This window comes from Cervus canadensis, chromosome 32, assembly GCF_019320065.1.
Source record: "Cervus canadensis isolate Bull #8, Minnesota chromosome 32, ASM1932006v1, whole genome shotgun sequence".
NCBI classification, from domain to species: domain Eukaryota; kingdom Metazoa; phylum Chordata; class Mammalia; order Artiodactyla; family Cervidae; genus Cervus; species Cervus canadensis.
The window spans coordinates 5,118,156-5,145,078 of record NC_057417.1 but is presented as its reverse complement, the minus strand read 5'-3'; the positions used below and the strand labels follow the sequence as shown (position 1 = coordinate 5,145,078).

Here is a 26,923-nt window from a genome sequence, read left to right as displayed (position 1 = left end):
CAGGTCTGGAACAACTTTAAAACAGGAAACCTCACAGCAGGACCCTGCTCCTTTCCCAGCTCCACTCCTCTCTTTATGGTGAGTAGCCGGAGCAGAATGCATTGTTCGGGATCATGTCCCATTCTCCCTCACCGATCTATGTCAGATCTATTGTCGGCATCTTGGCTCCTTCTTCTCAGACCCGGATAATTATCTAAAAGAATTCAAGTATCTTACCCAGTCTTATGACTTAACCTGGCATGGTATTTACATCATCCTTCCCTCCACTCTTCTCCCAGAAGAGAAGGAAGGAGTACGGCAAGCCTCTCAGGCGCATGCTGATGAGACACACAGGACAGACGACCCTAAGCCGGTAGGGGCAACGGATTCCCCACCCCCGAGATGATCCCAACTGGGACTGTCAGGCAGGGAGACCAGGAGGAGCAGCCTCCTGTAATCATATGGTTGCTTGCCTCACTGTGGACCTTCCAAAGGCCGGGCATAAAGCCCTCAACTTTGATAAGCTCTGGGAAATAACTCAAAGACTAGATGAAAACCCGGCACAATTTCTAGCCAGGTTAACAGAAACCCTACAAAAATATACAAAATTAGACCCCACTTCAACAGAGGGCACCACTGTCCTTAACATCCATTTTATCTCCCAGTCATCCCCAGATATCTGAAAGAAACTAAAAAAGGCAGAACAAGGCCCTCAAATCCCTCAAAGAGACCTTTTAAATTTAACTTTCAAGATTTTCAATAATCGGGAAGAACAGGCAAAACAGGCCTTCTCTAGAAGGCCCAACAAGATAAGGCCAAACGACACCTTTTAGCCACTGCCCTCCATGGCTCCAAGCCTCCATCAACCAAAAGAAAGGAAGCCGCCTGGGCTCTGCTTCAAATGCTCAAAGAAGGCCCTGGGCCCACTCATGCCTAAAGCCAAAGCCACCTCCAGGTCCATATCCCAGCTGAGGCACAGAGGGACACTGGAAGGTCGACTGCCCAAATCCCCCTCCAGGGATCCGGACATCCTCTCCTGGTCCCGATCAGGAGTCCTCTGACCCGGCCCTGCCCAGCCTCCTCGGACTCGCCGCTGAAGACTGAGGCCCCAGGCCCAGCTCTCGTCACCTCTACAGAGCCCAGGTAACTAGCCCAGTGGCAGGTAAGCCAATCTCCTTTCTCATTGACACGGAGGCCACTTATTCGGCTATGCCTGCCTACTCCAGAAAAACCAAGGCCTCCCAGGTCTCTGTTATGCAGGTTGACAGTTCAGTATCTACACGACGAATAACCGAACCTCTACCTTGCACACTTCAAGATACCCCATTTTCCCATTCTTTTCTCATACTCCCAAAATGCCCCACTCCTATTCTTGGGAGAGACCTTCTCTCAAAAGTTAAAGCCTCTATTACTATCCCAAGCCCACCCTCTGATCTAGTCTGGTTAGTTCCTCAACCCCACCTCCTTTTCCCCTGCCCCATTGTCCTCCTTGCCTGTAAACCCCATAGTTTGGGATACAGACAACCCATCTGTTGCCTCTCACCATGCTCCAATTTATATCCATCTCAAAGACCCCCAAATTGCCCAATCAACCACAATACCCCATCTCCAAAAAACATCAACAAGGGTTAAAGCCTATCGTCACTAAACTCCTACATCAGGGCGTCTTGCACCCAACTCACTCTCCCTATTAACACCCCTATCCTACCTGTCTCCATATCCAAATGACTTCTATCGCCCTGGTCCAGAACCTGAGACTCATCAGTGCGGCTGTTATCCCCATACACCCAGTAGTTCCAAATCCCTATACTCCTCTCTCAGTCCCTCTTCCACTACCCACTTCACTGTTCTAGACTTCAAAGATGCCTTCTTTACTATTCCTTTACACCCAGACTCTCAAGACCTCTTTGCCTTTTCCTGGACTGATCCAGACAACCATCGCTCCCAACAGCTGACATGGACAGTCCTCCTACAAGGAAAGCCCTCATTTCTTTGGCCAACCTCTAGCATCAGATCTAACCTCTTTTGATCTTACTCCAGGTACTGTCCTCCAATATGTGGATGATCTCTTTTGTAGTCCTTCGCTTACACACTCTCAATAACACACCATAAACTTCTCAACTTTCTAGGTGATCGAAGCTATTGAGTATCTCCCACCAAGGTTCAGCTCTCTCTTCCTAGAGTCAACTCTCTTGGAGTCCTTTTAACACCCACAAAAGAATATATTACTACTGATAGAAAGCCCCTTATATCCACCCTACCACTCCCTACATCAAAAACAGAGAGCCTGTCCTTCTTGGGGTTGGCTGGATATCTATGCCTCCAGATTCCTAATTTTGCCCTCTTGGCACAACCCCCATATCCAGCCACCCGAGGAGGTCTTTCAGAACCCCTAGAGCTAAAATCAAATGTCTGCTCAGCCTTTAACACCCTTAAGCAAGCCATTCTCTCAGCCCCAGCTCTAACACTTCCTGACCTTTCTCGCCCCTTTATACTCTACACTACTGGGAGACACAAAATTGCCCTAGGAGTTTGGGGACAAAATCAGGGCCCCTCCTTCACCCCTGTCGCTTATCTATCAAAGCAATCAGATGCCACAGTTCAAGGATGGCCGGCCTGCCCACATGCTCTGGCAGCAGCTGCGCTCCTCGCTCAAGAAAGTAAAAAACTCACTTTCAGAGCACCCACTGTCATTCGTTCACCAAATGACTTTAAGGACTTACTTTCTCACAAATCTATGACCCTTCCTATCTCCTTCACGCATCCAACTAATTCATGTCACCCTTCTTGAATCTCCTGAGTTCTCCTTTGAATGCTGTCCTACTCTCAATCCCGCCACCCTTATCCCTACTGCTTCTGAGCCCCTCATCCATATTTGCAAAGAGGCATTAGAGGACCTGATGCCCCATTTCTCCCACATTCCCTCAACCCCTTTAAATAACCCTGACTTTACTTGGTATATTGATGGCAGTTCCTCTATGACATCAGAAGGAAACAAAGTAGCTGGATAATGCAGTTGTCTCTGACACCGAAATTACTGAATCCCAACCTCTCCCCTGGGGAACCTCTTCCCAAAAGGCAGAACTTACTGCACTAACTAGAGCACTTACCCTCGCAGCTAACAAGAGAGCAAACATACACACTGATTCTAAATGTACTTTCCACATCATACACTCACATGCTGCATCTGGAAGGAACGGGGGCTCCTATCTACTCCATGGGACCGGTCTTTCCTCTGTCCTTTTGAGCTCATGTACGGACGCCCCTTTCTCTTAGGTCAGTTCCCTACTGCCAGCCCCCTGCTGGGAGATTATCTTCCCACCCTTAACCTTATTAGCCACCTCATGAGAGAACATGGAGATCACTTTCTCCCAAAGCCTCATCAAATGAATTCAGCTGACTTAACACTCATAGCCGGGGATCGAGTCCTGCTTAAGGCCATACACCATAAGGATCTCCAGTCTCGACGGACTGGTCCGTTTGAGGTCATTCTAACCACACCAACAGCTGCTAAACTAGCAGGTCATTCCTCTTGGTTTCATATCTCTAGATTAAAGTGGGCCCCAGAAGACTCTCCATCTCTGCCAAGAAACATTCCCCACTTAGACGGTCCTCACTACCCTGGCACTGTTCTGGGATCCACCAGGCTCCGACTGGATCGAATTCCAGAAGAAACAGAACAGCCAAAAACAAATATTGACAAGTAAAACAAAAACAGATGTATTGGTTACTAATTGGACTGGGGTTTCCCCTACTTACCCTATTCACAATAGGACTTTGCTCTGTGTCTCCCCCTGCGTGGACTATCATTCAAAAGCTTTCCCTCTGTTTTACCTCCTTCACCATAGTTCTTGTTTTTGAGGCGTGGCCCTCCTCTTTCTGTGATCAGCCTAGATGAATTCATTATCCACTTTCCTTCACATAGTAACACAAGCCCTTACCTTTCCTGGAAACACCACTGTTGCTGATCTTCCCCTACTCCTTGACTTTATAACTGATCTTTGGCTCCAGGGAGATTTCATAGAGTTCACACCAACCCAAATTGATTTCTACACCTGGATTCTTATTTTTGTCATTTTTCTCCCCTTAGACATGAGATGTCACGTCATGATTTTGCTCTTACTCCCTCTTCTTTTACAGTCCAACCTTCACATTAATACCCTGCCTATAACTTACCCTGCCCCAAACCTTGCCTACCTATTCAGAACTCTAAATCTGACCCATCGTTTACTGAGTACCTCAAACCCGACCCTGGCCAGTGATTGTTGGACCACAGATCAATGGGCTCACGGAAACACTTCTCTTTATCACACATATAGAGGAGAATCTCTCTTTTTATCATATATATGTTATTTATATTCAATTGATCAAATTCACAATCCTGACAAGATACTGACCTCCCTCCTTACAGATCTCACTTCTACTCATAAAGGACCGGCTATAGGAGGACCCACCACCTCTGTCTACACCAACAGGCTCCTTTCTGTTTTTTCCAGACAAAACTCTATGAACAGTTCTTACCGTCAACTAGGAACTATACCACCACAACTCTGTAATCACATTCCCATCTATCCTTCCCTTCAGGCCGATCTGTCTATCATGTCTCAGGAACTGCAGGACGTTCTTTTACTTTCTCAGGGAGACTCCCTTCTGCATATGGTGTAAATACTCCACTTGTAAGGGCTACACTGGCGAGTTCACTGTCAGTTTCAGAGACTACTAACAAGTTCCCAGTGAAAAGGAAAAGTTAAAATTTTACATAACCTCCTTCTTCTTCTGCCTCTGTAACTCAGCTTGCCCCTTGCAAAGTCTAGATCACATAGTCTCCGAAAGTGGGGACTTGCAATACTAGGAACTGGAGTTTATCTCACTCACCCTTGTCCTGCTCTTTGCAACCGCCCAGTCCCTGCAAACCTGCTTAATCATGCCTCCAGACCAGGCATCCCCCTCCCCATCTTGACCACTGTTCCCACGCACGCAAAACTCCTTAGTTTAAACCAGCCTATTAACAGCTAGTGTTGCCAACTACAGTCTGTCTATAAAAACTCTGTAATCCCTTTGTTCAGGGCTCAGAGCTTGGAGTGTTAACTGCTCTGGGCCCTCTGGCATAATAAACCTGAGTTCTCCAACTCTCCAAGTGTAGTGCTTGGTTTCTCGAGTACTGGTTTGTGCAACACCAGAAAAACTCCTCTTTGCTATCGATTTCAGCTGTTGTCTTCTTACTCCTGGAATAGTTTTCTTATGTGGAACCACTACCTATTTATGTCTTCCCACTAACTGGACAGGAACATGCACCCTGGTTTATGTCTATTGCTCCTAACAATCAGACTATTGTTTGATTGATAACCCCCCCATCCCACTAACTCATAACTGACCCAGATGGGCAATTCCATTCATTCCTCTATTAATCAGTTTAGGAATAGTAGCTGGGATTGGGACAGGGACCGCAGGACTCACAACCTCTTTAAATTACCATCAAAGCCTTTCTAAAGACCTCACTGACAGCCTAGAAGAAAGAGCTAACAGCCTTACCACTATCCAAAACTAGCTAGATTCCCTGGCAGCCGTGGTCCGCCAAAACAGAAGAGGATTAGACCTCCTCACAGCAGAAAAGGAAGGCCTATGCCTATTTTTGGAGGAAGCCTGCTGCTTCTACGCCAATAAATCAGGCATTGTAAAGGAAGCAGCAAGAAATCTGACAAAGAGGGCCTCACGAATACGTCAACACCTCAGTAATTCATGGGAAAACTGGCTAAGCAATTGCAATTGGATCCTCTGGATTCTACCTTCTCTAGGCCCTCTCCTTCTGCTTACCCTTATTCTAACTTTCCACCCATGTTTAATGCGCCTTTTTTCAAAATTTCTTCAGGACCGCTTACACACCTTCACCAACCGAACTATCCGTGAGCTACTTCTATAACTCACTCAGGTTATCATAAACTTTGACCCCACACAAATCCCCTTGACCCACATTCCATCCTTTTCTTATCTCACCCCCACAATGGCCACGTCCCACAGAAAGCAGTTACAGAAGACTGACCTATGCCCCTTATCCTAAATCAAAAAGGCTGGAAAGATAAGGCCCCATGGGGGCTCATTGATAAGATGGCTCATTACATTGACCTTGCAAAGTAAGAATAAAATCACAGAGATCCTTGAGACTGACCAAATTGCCCAAATGACATTCTGTTTTCTCACCGGCGTGTACCTTCTCAAAGCTACAAGACCACCAGATTCCAGACCTCCAGCTACATGACCACAGGACTCAACTACAGGCTAAAATTTAACCATCCCTACAGAGAATTTTTCATTGGCGGGGTATAAGAAAGACCCCGTCAGAAAGGGAGGACACTGGTTCTCCTTAAGGGCCAGTCGCCCTCACTTTTCCTGCTAATAAATTCCCTTTTCTTGCCTGACTGCCCGGCTCGCTGTCTTTTTCTCTGCACCCGCCTTACTTATTTCTACACAGCTGATGGGCCAGGGCCTTCTCACTGGCCGCTGTTCCGGGGGATCAAGTGGCTAGGATCCAGCTCGCTCACTGCCATGGCCTGACTTCAATCTCGGGTTGGGAACTGAAACCCTGCTTCAAGATGCCACAGGTCGAGGTCACCTGTGACCTTATTTGGTGCCAAAACTGGGAATTCAAAGTAAACCCAGCTAATCCCACCTGCTCCTTTAGGCCTCTGACTTTCACACTTGCCCCCTTCCCCTTGCTCCCTGCTTCACTTTCTATTCAAGTCCAACCCCGCAGGCCTTGTCCTACCCTAGGACCCTTGCCAACATGCCCGCACACTTTTTCCCCAAGATGGATTCCAGCGCAGAGGCCAATGGAGGCGGGGAGGGCTTCGCATCATTTATTATGGGGTGGTGCCCCTCCTCCTTTTCGACCCTCAAGGAGCCCTTCTGCACATTTGCAGTGTCTCCCTTGCCCCAAGGATGGGAATTATGTGACCTCTTGATCTCTTGATCCCTTTTGATCTCTTCCACGCCTGTTATCTTAAAGTGTCCTCAGAGACAAAGCCTGGCTATTTACCTGTTTCTGTTGTTATTTCAAAGAACAGCAAAGAGAGATAAGAAAGCCTTCCTAAGTGATCAATGCAAAGAAATAGAGGAAAACAATAGAATGGGGAAGACTAGAGATCTCTTCAAGAAAATTAGAGATACCAAGGGAACATTTCATGCAAAGATGGGCACAATAAAGGACAGAAATGGTATGGACTTAATAGAAGCAGAAGATATTAAGAAGAGGTGGCAAAAAATACACAGGACTGCACAAAAAAGATCTTCACAACCCAGATAATCATGATGGTGTGATTACTCACCTAGAGCCAGGCATTCTGGGATGGGAAGTCAAGGGTATCTTAAGAAGCATCTCTACAAACAAAGCTAGTGGAGGTGATGGAATTCCAGTTGAGCTATTTCAAATCCTAAAAGATGATGCTGTGAAAGTGCCATACTCAATACACCAGCAAATCTGGAAAACTCAGTGGTGGCCATAGGACTGGAAAAGGTCAGTTTTCATTCCAATCCCAAAGAAAGGCAATGCCAAAGAACGCTCAAACTACCACACAATTGCACTCATCTCACATGCTAGCTCAAAGTGATGCTCAAAATTCTCCAAGCCAGGCTTCAACAGTACGTGAACTGTGAACTTCCAGATGTTCAAGCTGGATTTAGAAAAGGCAGGGGAAACAGAGATCAAATTGCCAACATCCACTGGATCACTGAAAAAGCAAGACAGTTCCAGAAAAACATCTATTTCTGCTTTATTGACTAGGCCAAAGCCTTTGACTGTGTGGATCATAGCACACTGGGAAATTCTGAAAGAGATGGGAATACCAGACCACCTGACCTGCCTCCTGAGAAATCATTATGCAGGTCAAGAAGCAACAGTTAGAACCGGACAAGGAACAACAGACTGGTTCCAAATCAGGAAAGGAATATGTCAGGGCTATATGTTGTCACCCTGCTTATTTAACTTATATGCAGAGTACATCATGAGAAATGCTGGACTGGATGAAGCACAAGCTGGAATCAAGACTGCTGGGAGAAATATCAATAACCTCAGATATACAGATGACACCACACTCATGGCAGAAAGTGAAGAAGAACTAAAGAGCCTCTTGATGAAAGTGAAAGAGAAGAATGAGAAAGTTGGCTTAAAGCTCAACATTCAGAAAGCTAAGATCATGGCATCTAGTCCCATCACTTCATGGCAAATAGATGGGGAAACAGTGGAAACAGTGGCTGACTTTATTTTTTTGGGCTCTAAAATCATTGCAGATGGTGACTGCAGACATGAAATTAAAGACACATTTCTTGGAAGGACAGTTATGACCAACCTAGATAGCATATTAAAAAGCAGAGACATTACTTTGCCGACAAAGGTCCATCTAGTCAAAGCTATGGTTTTTCCAGTGGTCATGTATGGATGTGAGAGTTGGACTATAAAGAAAGATAAGCGCTGAAGAAGTGATGCTTTTGAACTGCAGTGTTGCAGAAGACTCTTGAGAGTCACTTGGACTGCAAGGAGATCCAACCAGTCCATCCTAAAGGAGATCAGTCCTGGGTGTTCACTGGAAGGACTGATGCTGAATCTGAAACTCCAATACTTTGGCCACCTGATGTGAAGAACTGACTCACTGGAAAAGACCCTGATGCTGGGAAAGGTTGAAGACAGGTGGAGAAGGGGACAACAGAGGATGAGAGGGTTGGCTGGCATCACCGACTCAATGGGCATGAGTTTGAGTAAACTCCAGGAGTTGGTGATGGACAGGGAGGCCTGGCATTTTGCAGTCCATGGGGTCCCAAAGAGTCAGACATGACTGAGCGACTGAACTGAACTAAACTGTTATTATTTCTATTTTGAAGTGCAGATAAGCGGCTGATAGTAAATACTTAGCCTAGACCCCACCTTCCTCCTTCCTCAGGAAATGTAAACAAGACTCTATTTGTAAATGCATAGCCTGGAGCCCATCTATCTCCTGCCTCAGCCTCAGATAAGGAAGCAGCTCACAACCCCCTACCAACTCCCAACCCACCCCACCCCCAGCCCCTCAGGGAGTGAGTAAGGGAACCTTGATTTCTTTTCACTCCCTCCTGCTGCAGTTGTTGTTGGTTTTTGTTCAGTCGCCCAGTCATGTCTGACCCCCTGCAACCCCATGGACTGCAGCACGCCAGGCCTCCCTGTCTCTCACCATCTCCTGGAGTTTGCCGAAGTTCACGCTCATCGAAGCTCCAATACTTTGGCCACCTGATGCAAAGAACCGGATTCATTGGAAAATTTGGCTACCTGACTCATTGTAAAAGACCCTGATGCTGGGAAAGATTAAAGGCAGGAGGAGAAGGGGACGACAGAGGATGAGATGGTTGGATGGCATTACTGACTCAATGGACATGAGTTTGAGCAAGCTACGGTGTTGTGGAATCCAGAGTTGCAAAACACACCTCAGAGGATACTCAAGACAGAGTAGTACAGTTTATTATGCCAGCAGGTCCAAGGGGAATCGGTTCCCAACAAGGACCCTGATGACTTCAGAAGGCTCGGTTTTATACCCCCCGCTATGTGATTGGTTACATGTACTTAGTTTTACAACATGAAGTTACATGGAGAATTAACAATTAAAGTTAAAAGGGACTATACATCAAGGGGACATCGCTATCGTTAATCTAACTGAGACAACCAGACCTTTACTTCCAATCTTTGTTTGCCATCTGTGAGGAGGGGTTTCCATGGAGACCTGGTTTTTCTTTGACAATGGTTTCCTCATTCCTGAACAAGGTTCAGGCCCAGTTCACATCCTGCCTTAAGATGGCTGACAGTCTCCAAGATGGATTCCCTCTTGCTCTCCTCCCAGTGGCCACCAACACCGGGAATTGGTGATGGACATGGAAGCTTGGTGTGCTGCAGTCCATGGGGTCACAAAGAGTTGGGCACGACTGAGTGACTGAACTGAACTGAACGTGAAGGAGTCCTTGGGCCTAGAAAAGAAAACAACGGTCTCAAAGGCCCTTGCTGAATCATCAAACTTTAGGAAAACAAAACCGAACTTTAAGTCCCGCCTTGATGCTCCAGGCCAGTTTCATCTACCTGGGACTTATCAACCCCTGCCCAAAACCTCCCACCCCCTGTTCAACTACAAATATCATCCCAACTAAAGATTACCCAAAATGTCCCGCCTGACTAACGTTTCCCTTATCGCTTTCACAACCTCTCTTTAAACATGAAGCCTCCCTGGTCCCTCTTGCGCTAGGCTGACTGTTGCCCCTCCTTGCCTGAATAAAGGTAACCTATCTCCGCTGAGGTTGTCTCTCCTTTTCCGCTTCAGCCTGAACTTTCATTCTTGGTGTCAAAACCAGAAACCCGGGAGAGGGCAAGGCAATCGTCTCTCTCTCCCTCTCTCTCCCTCTCATTGTTTTCCCTTTTCCCGGAGACTGGGAGCACGAACATCAGCTGAGCTCCCTTTTCTGCCAGGGCTCATAAGATCCCCTCGGGGACGCCTAGTGCCTTCGTGAGCAGTGCAAGCCTTATCCTAAGACTTTATCGGTGCTTTGTGCACCCCTAGGCCTCCGGCTCTATCCCCTTTTCTCTCTCTCTCTCTGGCAACCTCTGGGACAGGGAACTCTTGCCATTCGACTGCTCTACATGCAACACTCCACTCAAGCCAGGCCCCTAGATTAAGGTAAGATCCAGACAGTGTTCTAGAGGCACCCTAGAACCCAGTCCTCTCCAGGTCCCGGGGACTCCTGGCCTAAGGCCACTCTGTAGGCAATGATGGGGGGACGCTCTACCTCGACACAGAGCTCTCTTTCCATAACTCCAATTGTGACTATGGGTGACGACTTGAACTCTCAATAGGAGCCTCTGCTTGCCTTTCAATTATAGGGTCTGGCCAATCTGTCCCAAAAGATTCCCCTCTGGCCTGTGTTCTCAAAAATCTCAGACCACTCTTACTCACTGAACTCAAAGCTAACCACTTACAACAACTCTGTATACAGATCTAGCCTCAATACCAATTGGACAATCAAGACCGCTTGCCTGAATTCGGCACATGTGACTTCAACATTCTTCAAGATCTCACCAACTTCCTTAAACGGAATGGCAAGTGGTTGGGGGGTCCCATATGCCCAAGCCTTTTGGGCCCTTTGGAGCAGGCCCTCCCTATGCCAGGCCTGCTCCACCCACGAGGTCCTTCTATGCACCTTGCCTCCCAAGCAAAAGGGCTCTTCTTCAATTAACCACCGATCATGATCTTCTGCACCACTGGAGTTCGACCCCGTGGACGAGCCCCCTCCCTACCAGTCACACCGCCAACCCTCTCCATCCAACTCACCTACTGACTCTGAAACCTCTCCTGACCCTCCCTCAACCCTGCTACCCCATCTCCCCAACTCCCCCACTCCCTTCCCTCCCCCTCTGCCACAGGGTCATGTACCCAACACATGTTTCCCCTGAGAGAGACAGCAGGACCAGAGGGCCCCACCCGAGTCCACAAGCCATTTTCACGGTCAGACATGAGCCAGACAGAAGAAAAGTTAGGATCATTTTCAGAAAATCCTACCAGATACAGAAAAGAATTCCTGAGATTCTCCCAGGCCTTTAACCTCACATGGAGCGACGTATATTATATCCTAAATGCCATGCTCACCCCAGATGAAAAAAACCATACCTGGTAAGCGGTGAAAGCCCATGTCGATCATTTACATAGCCAAGACTGGGATAGACCAGTTGCTGATGAGGCGGTGCCTCAATTAGATCCCCACTGGACGTACCAGCCCAGTGACCCAGGTATCAGGAGACTTAATCCTATGATTACCTGCCTTCTAGAAGGAATGCAGAAAAATACTCATATCCATGTCAATTATGATAAAGTCAGGGAAATCACCCAAGGAGTGGATGAAGATCCAGCCTTATTCTTGGCACGCCTCACAGAGGCAGTCCAGAAATATACCAACCTAGATATCACCACCCCTGCTGGGTTACTCTACCTTCATGTTCAATTCATCAGCCAGTCCATCCCTGACATTAGAGGTAAGCTTTGACAACTAGAGAAGGGCCCTGAGACCCCCCAAAGAGACCTGGAAGTAGCCTTCAAGGTGTTCAATAATAGAGAGGAGGAGGCTAAGAGAAAAAAAGACCGTGAGAGAAAAGCTAAATATGCCTTTTTGGTGGCAGCAATTAAGGGAAGAGATCAGCCCAGCCCAAGTCATCCCAGACTGGGGTTTAAGATCCCCCCTGGACCCTGCTTCTGATGCAACCAGTCAAGACATTGGACAAAAGCATGCCCAAACTCATGACCCCCCACAAAAGTGTGCCCAGTCTGTGGTCAATGGGGACACCGGAAGATGGACTGTCCCCAGGGATGCCCTGGCACCCCTGGGGAGGTCCCCATATCCCAGGCCTGGAAAGTGGAATGTTCACAGGGACACCCTGGCGCCCTTGGGGAGATCCCCACTTCTCCCCAGAACCCCAGCTCAACCCTACGAGAGTTGTTCCAATGACAGGACCCGGGTTCCAGCCCCCTGCCCATGTCCTGGACATGAGCTCAGTACTTAGGGTAGATGGGATAGTGGCCAGGAAAAAGACCTCCTTTATAGTAGACACTGGAGCCGCTTTCTCTCTCTTAACCTCCTTCTCTGGCCCAACTCAAGACTCAGAACTCACAATCAAGGGGTTCTCTGGAATTCCTTAAGACCAAAAGTCAGCTCTCCATTACTCTGTTAATTTGGAAAATTGACCCTCATACACTCATTCCTCATAATGCCTCAGTGCCCAATGGCACTCCTAGGGAGAGATTTGTTATCCAAATTGGGGGTCTTTATTACCATACCCCCCTCAATACAGTCTCTATATTCTGCATGCAGATGGCACCTGGACCATCCCTATAGCTCACCCCTGACCTTCCCTTGGATCTACCCGCCTTAGACCCCCACATCTGGGACACAGATCACCCATCCATAGCCAAACATCATCCCCCAGTCCACATTACCTTAAAAGACCCCTTGACTATAATCACCCAACAACAGTACTCTCTCACCCCGGAGGCCCACAAGGGACTTAAGTCTATCATAGACCATCTTCTTCAAGCCTCCATCTTAATTCCTACCCATTCACCACACAACCGCCCCTATTCTGGCAGTGAGGAAGGGACCAAACTCTTGGAGACTGGTCCAGGATGTGCAAAAAATCAGTGAGGCCGTCATGCCGACAGTCCCAGGAGTCCCTAACCCTTACTCTCTTTTGTCCACCATACCCCCGACTGCAACCCACTTCACGGTATTAGATCTCAAAAACGCCTTTTTCACTATCCCCATCCACACCCTCTTCCCAGCCCTTTTTCGCCTTCACCCGGCAAGACCCTGAGACTCATGTTTCCCAACAACTAACATGGACAGTTCTTCCTCAGGGGTTCAGAAACAGTCCCCACTTTTTCGGACAGGCTTTACAAAAGGACCTACAGACACTCAACCTAGCCCCGAGTCATCTCCTCCAATATGTAGATGACCTCCTCCTTTGTAGCCCAACCCAAAAACTCTGCCTCCAACACACTGCCAAACTCCTTGGGGCCCTGGGATCCTGTGGTTACCGGGAGTCCCGATCCAAGGCCCAAGTAGTACAGACAAATGTCACCTACCTGGAGCTCTCCATGTCCCACCAACAGAGAACTATTCCCCCAGATAGAATCCAGGCCTTAATTAACCGACCACTTCTAAAAACAAAACGGGAACTCCTGTCTATCCTCGGCCTCCTAAACTTTTTCTGTATCTGGATCCTTAACTACTCCCTCATTGCAAAGCCGCTCTATGAGGCAACTAAAGGATGTCTGGATGAGCCCCTCTTTAACCCCTCCTCGCTGGCCAATCCTATTCACCAGCTCACCCAGAGCCTCCTCCAAGTGCCAACTCTCCACCAGACCAGACCAGATCATTCTTTCTCTTTGCCCATTCCAACCAAGGACAGGCCCTGGGGCTTCTATGTCAGCAGGCCGGAGACACCTGGGCACCCATAGCCTATCTGTCAAAACAGCTTGACATGGTGACCAAGGGGTGGCCTCCCTGCATACAGGCCATGGCTGCTATTGCAGCCCTTGTACCCGAAGCAAATAAACTCTCTAGGCATGCCCCTTTAACAGTCTGTTCTCCACACTCCTTCTGAGACTTACTATCACATCGGGCTTTCCTCTCCCTTCCCCCTTCCAGGGTACAGGTCCTACATGCCTTTCTCCTCGACCCTCAGCTCTCATTCTCCCCTGCTCTCCCCTTAACCCTGCCAGTTTATCACCCACGCCCTCTACTACAGATCCCCTCCTACACAGCTGCAGCCTAACAGTAGATCTTACCCAAAAGCCCTTCCAACATGTAACAGATCAGCCCATCCTAGACCCAGACACCCCACACTGGTTCGTTGATGGCAGCTCTCAAAAATCCCCACCCTTTGCAGCAGGATATGCCATCATTCAGGGGGGCCTTCGTCACAATCACGGGACCCAGACAATTGAAGCTTCACCGCTGCCACCTCACACCACCTCCCAACAGGCAGAACTGATAGCTCTCACCAGAGCTTTGACTCTGGCTAAAAATCTAAGGGTTAACATCCACACAGACTCCAAATATGCCTATAACATACTTCACTCAAAACATCCTAATATGGAGAGAAAGAGGTCTCCTAACCCCAAAGGGATCCCCCATTATTAATTCAGACCTGAGCCACAAACTTGTAGAGGCAGCACTCTTACCAAACAAAGCCGCCACCCTCCACTGTAGGGAACATCAAAAGGGAAGTCTCATATCAACCTACAATAATGCCGCAGACCAGAAGGCAAAGGAGATAGCCCTGTCCCTTCCCTCCCTTCAGTCCCCTGTCATCTTAGCCCTGACTCCATCTGACCCTCCCAGCACCAGAGAAATCCTCTCTTATCTACACTCACTCTTTCATCCCTCCTCCAAGACACTCCAACAGCTCCTCTGTAACCACTTCCCCATATCTAATGCTGACCAACAATATTTAGATAACCTCACCGGCTCCTGTCAGACATGTCAACGTACTAATCCCAATTCCAACCTTAAACCTACATCCTTTCCAACACATGAAATGTGAGGCAGCCTCCCAGCACAGGATTGACAGATAGACTTTACTCATATGTCCCCATTTCAGAGACTCAGATACCTCCTGGTCCTTGTGGACACCTTTTCGGGATGGGTAGAAGCATTTCCCACCACAAACAAAAGAACCCACACCGTGGCCCAAATCCTCCTCACAGAAATTAGCCCCAGGTTTGGCCTACCTTCATCCCTACAGTCTGATAATGGCCCGGAATTTATGTCCAAGGTCACCCAACAACTTGTCCAATCCTTACAGATACCCTGGAGATTTCACATTCCATATCATCCCCAGTCCTCAGGAAAGGTAGAAAGGAAAGAATAGAATAATCAAAGAAACTCTTACCAAACTATCCCTCGAGGTACATCTGGGTTGGACTAAACTTTTGCCGATTGTTCTTCTCAAAGTACGGGCTTTGCTCAGAAAGCCCCTGGGGCTAAGCCCCTTTGAGGTGATGTAAGGAAGGCCCACGCTCCCTCCTGGACCCCCCCCAAACCTCCTCCCATACCAAGCTTCCTACACTCCCCTTTGACGGAACTCTGCAATGCCCTCAGGAAATACATCAACCATAACTTGCCTGCCCCTGACCCTCAAGCCCCCTTGCCCCCTTTACAAATTGGGGACATGGTCTACCTGTCTGATAATCCCCAGGGTGACCTAACCCCAAAGTGGCAGGGACCATTCAAAATCATCCTCCTTAGCCCGCTGCAGCTTAACTCGAGAAGGTCACTTCCTGGGTACACCTCTCTCACTTAAAACGGGTCACCTCCGATCCTGCGCTGCCCTCCCAACTGACCCCTATCAGGTCTCCCTCACAGGACTGACCTCCTTAAAATTCACCTAGCGACAACCTCTGTCAACCATCCAAGAAGACACTGAATGACCTGGACACTCCTTAACCTACAACTGTTCCTGACCCAACTACGACAAGACCTCTGGACCAGCACCCCGACCTCCTTTGAAGATCTGACCACGCCAGTGTCTCATCCATGGTTCCAGGGAACGTTTTACAACCTAAGTCCAGGCGAAATTGATTTCTTTACTCTCATTCTCTACATCATTCTACATCCTAATGAACACTGTTCCTCTTCAGATTCAACCAACCACCAACTTGGGGCCTTCCGCCCCTCGTCCTGACTGGCCTCTTCCCGTCTCTCTAACCATAACTGCACTCTTAATCTTAGTCCTTGCTATAGGCCTAGTAACTGTCTCCCCTCAGGACTGGCCACCTATCCTTCGTCTCTTCGTTGGTATCGCCTACGATGTTAGCTGTGTTCTACTCCTCGCGTGCTATCTCCTCTGCACTGCCTAACTAACAGCCCCATGACTCCTCTGCTCCTTATCCTTGCTGCACTCCCCAGCCTTCTGGCCACTCCCTGCCCCTGCTCAGACATTTATTTCTATGTTCATTCCTCATGTTATAATATGGCTCCAAGATCATGCACCATGAACCTCAGGGTCGGGGTCCAAATCCCTAATCACTGCTAAAGTACAGAAGAGAGGGAGTTTCGTGAGCATCTGCCATAAGCCAAATGGAAGAAACATATGTTTCTATCCCATTACCCACTGGGGGTACTCAGACAGAGGAAGGTACCAGATCAATATTGGGAAAAGAAACAAGAACAGGTCATAAAGAACATAATTTCCTGGTTACAGGCAACCCCTGAGCCTTACAAACGCCTAGACCTCCTTTCCCAATTATGGCCTCTCCTAAAACCTCTCTCTAACAACAAACACCTTACCCGCTTTCTCAACTCTTCCTTCCAATTCTTCCAGTACACACAACACACATCCCAGTGTTGCATATGCTTGTCACTGTCTCCCACACCACACATAGCAATTCCCTTACCCTCAACCTGGCTGTCACAGGGCAACTATACTTCCCCTCCCCAACAAAAAACTACACAACTCACTGGGCCAGTTTCTGACAATGTCCTTCTCTCAGCCTCTTCAAAGCTAACCTGTATCAACTACTCTAGTCCCAACTACACTGGTCTTACAAACTCCTCCTTCTGGAACAGCACAAATAATTGCACCAATCTGGGAATCTTCATTCTCTGTGGGACCTATACATATTCACGCCTCCCCTTAGAGCCCCCTGGACCCTGCATCTTGGTCTTCCTGACCACGGACCTAACATTCCTCAAAGAAGAAGAGATAGAACAAATAGTCTACTCCCAAGGGAAACTTTCCCACAGAAAAAGATGAGCTGTCACAGCCCCCCTCCTGACTGGGACTGGCATAGCAGCAGCCCTAGGCACCGGGATTGGGGGCATCTCGACCTTGGCCCATTTCTACTACAAGCTGTCCCAAGAACTTAATGAGGATATGGAGGGGTAGTGGAGTCCTTCGTTTCGGTCCAAAGACAAATTAACTCATTAGCCTCTGTGGCCCTACAAAATAGGCAAGCCCTGGACCTTCTCACCATGGAAAAGGAGGGACCGGCCTTTTCCTAGGAGAGGACGGCTGCTATTTTGTTAATGAAACAGGCATAGTCCAGAGCAGAACAAAGAACTTAGACACAGAATCGAATGCTACAGAAAAGAGTTATAAAACCTTTACACTCCCCCAAACCTGTTCCAACAGATTCTCCCTTGGTTGCTCCCTTTCTTGGGACCCTTGGTACTTATCATTTTATTCCTCTTATTTGGATCCTGTCTCTTCAATCTCTTTCACAGGTTTCTCCAAGAACAGATTCGGGCCATCTTTCGAGACCAGGTCAAGACCATTCTTCTCAAGAGCCTCACACCGACCTCAGGAAAAGGAGACTCTGGGCCCTACGACGATCCTCTATTCCAGACCCAGAACTGTTGCCCCTATCCAGCAGGAAGTAGCCATAGAGATACAGCACCCTTTTTCCCATTTTTTATGATTTCAGGGTCTGGCATGAAGGAGTCCTTGGGCTTAGAAAAGAAAACAACGGTCTCAAAGGCCCTTGCTGAATCATCAAACTTTGGGGAAAACAAAATCGAACTTGAAGTCCTGCTCCGATGCTCCAGGCCAGTTTCATCTACCTGGGACTTATCACCCCCTGCACAAAGCCTCCCATCCCCTGTTCAACTACAAATGCCATCTCAACTAAAGATTACCCAAAATGTCCGGCCTGAATAACATTTCCCTTATCGCTTCCACAAACCTCCCTTTAAATATGAAGCCTCCCTGATCCCTCTCACACTCAGCCTGTTCATTGCCACCACTGTCACCACTCATTGCCTGAATAAAGGTAACCTATGTCTGCTGGAAGGAAAGTTATGACCAACCTAGATAGCATATTAAAAAGCAGAGACATTACTTTGCCGACAAAGGTCCGTCTGGTCAAGGCTATGGTTTTTCCAGTGGTCATGTATGGATGTGAGAGTTGGACTGTGAAGAAAGCTGAGCGCCGAAAAATTGATGCTTTTGAACTGTGGTGTTAGAGAAGACTCTTGGACTTTAAGGAGATCCAGCCAGTCCATCCTAAAGGGGATCAGTCCTGGGTGTTCATTGGAAGGACTGATGCTGAAGCTGAAACTCCAGTACTTTGGCCACCTCATGCGAAGAGTTGACTCATTGGAAAAGACCCTGACGCTGGGAGGGATAGGAGGCAGGAGGAGAAGGGGGCGACAGAGGATGAGATGGCTGGATGGCATCACCGACTCAATGGGCATGAGTTTGAGTAAACTCTGGGAGTTGGTGATGGACAGGGAGGCATGGCGTGCTGCAATTCATGGGGTCGCAAAGAGTCGGACACGACTGAGCGACTGAACTGAACTGACCTCTGTTGAGATCATCTCTCCTTCTTTTCTGCCTCGGCCTGAACTATACCTTACACAGAAAACTAAGATCATGGCATCCGGTCCCATCACTTCATGGCAAATAGATGGGGAAACAGTGGAAACAGTGACAGATTTTATTTTTGGGGGCTCCAAAATCACTGCAGATAGTGACTGCAGCCATGAAAGTAAAAGACACTTGTTCCTTGGAATAAAAGTTATGATACCTAGACAGCATATTAAAAAGCAGAGACATTACTTTGCCAACAAAGGTCCATCTAGTCAAAGCTATGGTTTTTCCAGTGGCCATGTATGGATGTGAGAGTTGGACTATAAAGAAAGCTGAGCGCCAAAGAATTGATGCTTTTGAACTGTGGTGTTGGAGAAGATTCTTGAGAGTCCCTTGGACTGCAAGGAGATCCAACCAGTCCATCCTAAAGGAGATCAGTCCTGGATGTTCATTGGAAGGACTGATGCTGAATCTGAAACTCCAATACTTTGGCCACCTGATGTGAAGAACTGACTCATTGGAAAAGACCCTGATGCTGGGAAAGGTTGAAGACAGGTGGAGAAGGGGACAACAGAAGATGAGAGGGTTGGCTGGCATCACCGACTCAATGGGCATGAGTTTGAGTAAACTCCGGGAGTTGGTGATGGACAGGGAGGCCTGGCATGTTGCAGTCCATGGGGTCCCAAAGAGTCAGACATGACTGAGTGACTGAACTGAACTAAACTGTTGTTATTTCTATTTTGAAGTGCAGATAAGAGGCTGATTGTAAATACTTAGCCTAGACCCCACCTTCCTCCTTCCTCAGGAAATGTAAACAAGACGCTATTTGTAAATGCATAGCCTGGAGCCCATCTATCTCCTGCCTCAGCCTCAGATAAGGAAGCAGCTCACAACCCCCTACCAACTCCCAACCCACCCCACCCCCAGCCCCTCAGGGAGTGCGTAAGGGAAACTTGGTTTCTTTTCACTCCCTCCTGCTGCAGTTGTTGTTGTTCAGTCACCCAGTCTTGTCTGACCCCCTGCAACCCCATGGACTGCAGCACTGCCAGGCCTCCCTGTCCCTCACCATCTCCTGGAGTTTGCCCAAGTTCATGCTCATCGAAGCTCCAATACTTTGGCCACCTGATTCAAAGAACTGACTCATTGGAAAAAACCCTGATGCTGGGAAAGATTGAAGGCAGGAGGAGAAGGGGGTGACAGAGGATGAGATGGTTGGATGGCATTACTGACTCAATGGACATGAGTTTGAGCAAGCTACGGTGTTGTGGAATCCAGAGTCTCAAAACATACCTCGGAGGACACTCAAGACAGAGGAGTATAGTTTATTAGGCCAGCGGGTGCGGGTCCAAGGGGAATTGGCTCCCAACAAGGACCCCGATGGCTTCAGACGGCTTGGTTTTATACTCTGGTTATGCGACTGGTTACATGTACTTAGTTTTACAACATGAAGTTATACAGAGAATTAACAATTAAATTAAAAGGGACTATACGTCAAAGGGACATTGCTAACATTAGTCTAACAGATTAACAATTAATTAATCTAATTAATTAGATATTTAATCTAACAGAGATTAATCAGAGATTAGTCTAATCAGAGATTAATCTAGTCAGAGATTAATCTAACTGAGACAACCAGACCTTTACTTCCAATCTTTGTTTGCCATCTGTGAGGAGGGGTTTCCATGGAGACCTGGTTTTTCTTTAACAATGGTTTCCTTATTCCTGAACAAGGTTCAGGCCCAGTTCACATCCTGCCTTAAGATGGCTGACAGTCTCCAAGATGGATTTCCTCTTGTTCTCCTCCCAGCGGTCCCCAACACCGGGCATTGGTGATGGACACGGAAGCCTGGTGTGCTGCAGTCCATGGGTTCTCAAAGAGTCAGGCACGACTGAGTGACTGAACTGAACTGAACGATGTTCACTGCATCAGTGATGTCAACCAGCCATCTCATCCTGATGCCCTCTTCTCCTTCTACCCTCAATCTTTCCCAGCATCAGGAACTTTTCCAGTGAGTTGTCTGTTCACATCAGATAACCAAAATACTGGAGCTTCAGTCTCAGCATCAGTCCTTCCAGTGAATATTCAGGGTTGATCTCCCGTAAGATTGACTGGTTTTATCTCCTTGCTGTCCAAGGGACTTTCAGGAGTCTTCTCCAGCACCACAGTTCGAAAGCATCAATTCTTTGGTGTTCTGCCTTCTTTACAGTCCAACTCTCACAACTGTACATGAACACTGGGAAGACTATAGACTATGTGGACCTTTGTTGGCAGAGTAATGTCTCTGCTTTTCAACACACTATCTAGGTTTGTCATCACTTTCCTGCCAAGGAATAATCATCTTCTGATTTCATGGCTGCAGTCACTGTCTGCAGTGATTTTAAAGCCCAAGAAGAGGAAATATGTCACTACATCCACCTTTTCTCCTTTTATTTGCCAGGCAGTAATAGGGCCAGATGCTATGATCTTAGTTTTTTTAATATGTAGTCTTACGCTGGCTTTCACGCTCCTCCTTCACCCTCATCAAGAGGCTCTTTAGTTCCTCTTTGCTTTCTGCCATTAGAGTGGTATCATCTGCATATCTGAGGTTGTTGATGTTTCTCCCACCTATCTTGATTACAGCTTGTAATTCATCCAGCTGGCATTTCTCATAATGTCCTCAGCATAGAGGTGAAACAAATAGGGTGACAGTAGACAGCCCTGTCATACTCCTTTCTTGATCTTGAACCAACCAATTGTTCCATACAGGGTTCTAACTGTTGCTAACTGTAACTGTTGCTTCTTAATCCATATACAGGTTTCTCAGGAGACAGGGAAGATGGTCTGGTACTTCCATCTCTCTAAGAGCTTTCCACAGTTTGTCATGATGCACACTGTCAAAGGCTTTAGTGTAGTCGATGAAACAAGGATAGACGTTTTTCTGAAATTCCCTCGCTTTGTCTATAATCCAGCGGATGCTGGCAATTTGATCTCTAGTTCCTCTTTCTTTTATAAACCCAGCTTAGGCATCCAGAAGTTCTTGGTTCACATAATGCTGAAGCCCAGCATGCAAGATTTTAAGCATGAATGCTGCTGCAATAGCAGCCCCAATATAGCCTTCTCTGAATTTCATGTCTGGCCTCTTAAATTTCTATTGACTAAGGAGGCCAAGAACCTTGGTCAGTCACAGACTAGCAGTATCTTTGACATCTAGGAAGCCTAGTTGCTGTAAACCCCATATTATCTGTTCATTACATGCACTATTATATACATAGCAATACAAGTGAAAGGTAGGACCCTAAACGGCAATGGTTAATCTTGCCTAAGAATAAACACACTTGCTTAGACAACCCTTTGTATCTATATCTCCTCTATCCTCCCCCACATCAATGCACAAACACACACAACATGTGCTCAAAGGGGTAGTTTGGCCGAATTAATATTTCTTATTAATCTGAACAAAAAGCTATTTACAAAATGTTATTTTACTACCTCTACTTTTAATATATATTAGGCACTTCAGAACATCTAGCAAGACCAGATATTTTTAAATAGTACTTAGCATTGTCAACTATATATAGTGAGGAATAAAATGAACATATGGAACAGTGGTTTTACTAGGAAAATATCTTCCAAACTTGGCCAGTCTGGCAGAGAAGCTTCTTCTCTTCCTCCTCATACCTTCTGCTCCATGTCCTCTAAACTACAGAAAAAAACGTGGACATTGTGTGCACCTAATGTGGCTTCTAGAGGTCATCTTAACAACACCATTTCAAAAAGCCATTCCAGAAGACAATTTTATGATTTTTTTTTTAAACAAATGGCTCTGTAAAAGTCATGTGATTTTCCTTCTTTAAATTAAAAAAATTTTATGTAGACCATCTTTAAAGTTTTTATTATATTTGTTACAACGTTGCCTCTGTTTTGGTTTTTTGGCAGTGAGTCATGTGGAATCTTAGCTCTCCATTCAGGGATTGAACCTGCACCTTCCACATTGGAAAGTGAAGTCTCAACTGCTAGACCGCCAGGGAGGTCTCCAAGTCATGTGATTTTCTAACCCTACTTCACCATATGATGGGCAACCGCTTTACAGCTGGAAGGCCTAGATGTAGCAGAAGTCTTCCTTTGAAAGGTTGGGAGAGAAGTGAAGAGCAGCGTTTCTATAATCTATGTACAGGTTTTTCATAAATGGCCAGCAAATCTCCCTCAAGGATGGTGGGCACCACCTATTGGCCCAATGCAGTGTGTGTGTGAGTGTGTATGTGCGTGTGTTAGTCACTCAGTCATGTCCAACTCGTTGCAACCCCATGGACTGTATCCCTCCAGGCTCCTCTGTCCATGGGATTTCCCAGGCAAGAATACTGGAGTGGGTTGCCATTTCCTTCTCCAGGGGATCTTCCTGACCGAGGGATTGAACTCGTATCTCCTGCACTGGCAGGCGGATTCTTTACAGCTGAGCCACCTGGGAAGCCCAGCCCAACACAGTATGCTATTCTATTATCTCTGGCTTCCAGTGTCAAGACTCAAGGGCCACCAGTGCCCCAACTATAGTTGCCACAGTTCACTCCGGGCCCTGAAAAGCTTCATTCACATTGTTTGGGACCAGTCAGTCACCTCAGGTGCTGGATTGGTGTGATAACTTGGCTTGATATTGAGATGGCCAAGCTTACGCCAGCCTAGACCAGCCTTCTCTGCCCTGGGTGCCCTTCCAGTGGTCACCTTTGTTCTTGCTCCACCAAGCATATCACCCCAAGACCCCATGTCCTCTGCAGCCTGGTGGGGGTTCACCTCAGCCCAACCCAGACAGGGCAGCCTCTGCGCCTTGAGGCCAGGCCCACAGATGCCTGCGGCCATCAGGGCATAGGGATGGAGGAATCCCTGCTGCCTTGGGACCTTGGGGTAGATGCAAGGGATGGGCGGGGATGGGTGTGGGAGGTGGCAGGGCTGGGGGTGGGGTGGGAGGAGCTAAAGCCCTAGGTCTTGCTGGGCTTCTGATCTTCTGTTTGCCAGAAATTGGGGCAAAATTCCCCCTCCTCTTTTTAAACTGCCACAGAGCTAACACGTTCGCCGAAGCTGTTATCATTAAATGACCTTGTGCTTCCACCTCAAAATTTCAAGTTATTCTGAATCCACAGGATCTTAGTCAGTGCACTAGGGAGATGTACGGAAATGTTATTTTTCAATTGGTACTTTTTTCTTAATGTTTGGGCTACTTTGGGTTTTCTGTTACTTGCAAAACATCCTAACCGATAAAAGTCCAGTCCTTCTTCCTGGAACAACTTCCCTTTTAGACCAACTTTCCTGTGAATCCAACATTTGGCAATTCTTGCCAAATTTTAATACACAGTTACCATTTATTAAAGCATTTTTCCCACTTATGGTTCCTTAATTTACAGAACAAGGGAACAAGACAGAAGGGTATTCATTGTATAATGTGTATAAAAGAAAGTAGGAGGGAGCATCGTGCTAGGTCTAAATGTTGGGAATCAGCTAAATAAGTTACTGTACATCTGTACAACAGAATATGGTGCCCTAGTTTTTAAGAAGAATGAGCTAGGTTAATGCAGACATGGAAAGAATGTCATGATATTATGTCTTTAAAAAAAAAAAAAACAGCAATTATTTATTTGGCTGCGCCAGGTCTCAGTTGCCATACATGGGATCTTCAGTTGCGAAATACAGATTCTTTCACATGCAGCATGTGGGATCTATTTCCCTACCAGGGATTGAACCCAGGCCCCTGTGCATTGGGAATATAGAGTCCTAGCCACTGGACCAGGGAAGTCCCAAGGTATTATGTCTTGACTGATAAACAGAATGGTAGGATGGGCCCATTCATGTACTTATTAATAAAAGCTCTAAATTTGTACATGCCCTGTGAACAGATGTGTGTATATATGTGTGTTTAAGTAGGAAAAAAGCTGTAAAGTCATGGTAGGAAGCTTAGAGTGGGATTGTAGCTAAGTTTGGTTGTGAACGTGCGTGTGTGCATGCTAAGTCGCTTTAGCTGTGTCCGACTCTTCGCAACCCTAGAGACTATAGCCCACCAGGCTCCTCTCTGTGGGATTCACCAGGCAAGAATACTGGAGTCAGTTTCCATGCCCTCCTCCAGGGGATCTTCCCGACCCAGGGATCCAACCTGGGTCTACTGTGGCTCCTGCATTGCAGATAGATTCTTTACCACTGAGCCATCATGGAAGCCCTTAGATGCGAACAGGGGATTTCAAATTTTACTGTGTAGAATATGCTTGTATATGGTTTGTGTTTTATAAGGATGCATACAGATAGTCATTGGGTACATTTTAAAAAGTCAAAATCATTTAATGGGTTTGTGGTGATAGTTTTTTTATTTTTATTTTTTGTGGTGATGGTTTTAAAATCAGCCTACAATTTCTAGAATACTCCTCCATTTAAAAGGTAAAATTTAATTCCCCGCCTCTTGATGCTCCAGGCTAAGTTGTACTTTCCTGCTCAGAACTGGAATCAACTATTTTTCTTAGAAGCTCAAGCTTCTTGGAGTAGAAAATAACACAAAGACTGAAACTTGGGGGAGTTCACTGCCATTAGATTGGTCATTATTTCTTGGATTTTTCAATGGGGAAAGTTAGAAATGCATATTTCTTTTGCTTTCAAAAGAGAAAATAGATTATGAATGCACAGTGTACAAAAAAGTTATTCGGATGAAGGTGCTTTCATGGTGTGATGAATATGCAGTTTCCCATTCTTGTTTTTCTTCAGTTGCTTTTTAAAAATTTAGTTGCTAAGGACACAGGACACATCATCAAATAATTTGTTTCTTTTGGTAATGAATCTTCTATTTTAGTTAGAAAGACAGAAACAATTATCCTCTCTTTTTCTAATATAGTTACTTGTCTCTGAATCATTCAAATTAAATTGAGTTGTTGCATAACCAAAATTAGTATCTTTTTTTGGTCTAACTAAATATTTTTAAAATAATATTTTGAGACAGAGAAGTAAAAAGAACAAAAATATTCTATAATCTCAGCCCTCAGAAGATTACCACTAATATTTTTAATAAAAATTACATATACATGTTAATTGCTCATGGATTGGAAGACTCGATATTGTTAAGATGTCAATGCTCTATACCTGTCTACATATACAATACAATAAAAATCAATATCACTGTGGTTTTCTTATGTAAAGTGACAAGTGGATTCTATAATTTATATGGAAATGAGAAGAACTTGGAATAGGCAAAACAATTCTGAAAATGAAGAACAAAGTTGGAGGATTTATACTCTCTAAACTAGAGGCCTACTATAAAGCCACAGTAATCAAAACTATGGGATATTGGCATGAGGATAATTATATAAATCAATAGAAACAAACAATGAGTCCAGAAATAGACTTGTACATGGTTAAATTGCTTTTTGGTAAATATGTCAAGCAATTCAAAGAGGGAAAATAACAGTCTTTTCAAAAATGTTATTGACTATAACGGATCAAAATGTCTCAATCCAAACTATCCTACCGTTTCAGAAACAAAAACACTACTGTAGTTTCTAACACAGGCCATTAAAATTGCATAGTTACGTGTTATATGAATATATATTTGCATAATACATGGAAACCTTTTGAAAGACTCAAACAGAATCAGCTTAAAAGGTGAGGCAACACTTTCACCCTTTCTACCTCTTACTTTCTTCTGCAAGGCAAAGGAGACATTAATAAAAAACATAAATATTCTGTTGTTTGCAAGAATGAGGTAGCAGAATTATGTTAAGCATGTGTGTGTGTGTGTGTGTGTGTGTGTACACGTGTACGTATGCACGCATGTGCAGTCTCTCAATCGTATCCAACCATTTGTAGCTCCATGGGTTGTAGCCCACCAGGCTCCTGTGTCCATGGGATTTCCCAGGCAAGAATACTGAAATGAGTTGCCATTTCCTATTCCAGGGATCTTCCTGACCCAGGGATCCAACCCGCCGCGTCTTTTGTGTGGATATAGCTTAAGAGGTTGGGGATTGCAGATGTGTTATTCCCAGTGAGTTAGTAGCTGAATTCAGAAATAACTTCTGATGTGGACATATAAAGACAAAATTTATTCTTTGAACATTTAAATTTTTCTGGCATGGAAAAAT

The 26,923-nt window shown here is 46.2% G+C and overlaps 1 protein-coding gene across 1 annotated transcript in view; it reads left to right on the top strand.

Annotated features, from left to right (window-relative positions):
• Positions 1–239: 239 nt before the first annotated feature.
• The window catches only part of ATF7IP2 (activating transcription factor 7 interacting protein 2), a 68,315-nt gene continuing 41,631 nt past the window's right edge, over positions 240–26,923 (top strand). The window contains exons 1-3 of the mRNA XM_043456569.1: positions 240–352; positions 1,030–1,122; positions 2,564–2,639. Of these exons, the coding sequence (XP_043312504.1) occupies positions 240–352; positions 1,030–1,122; positions 2,564–2,639 (282 nt within the window). The remainder of the gene's footprint in view (positions 353–1,029; positions 1,123–2,563; positions 2,640–26,923) is intronic.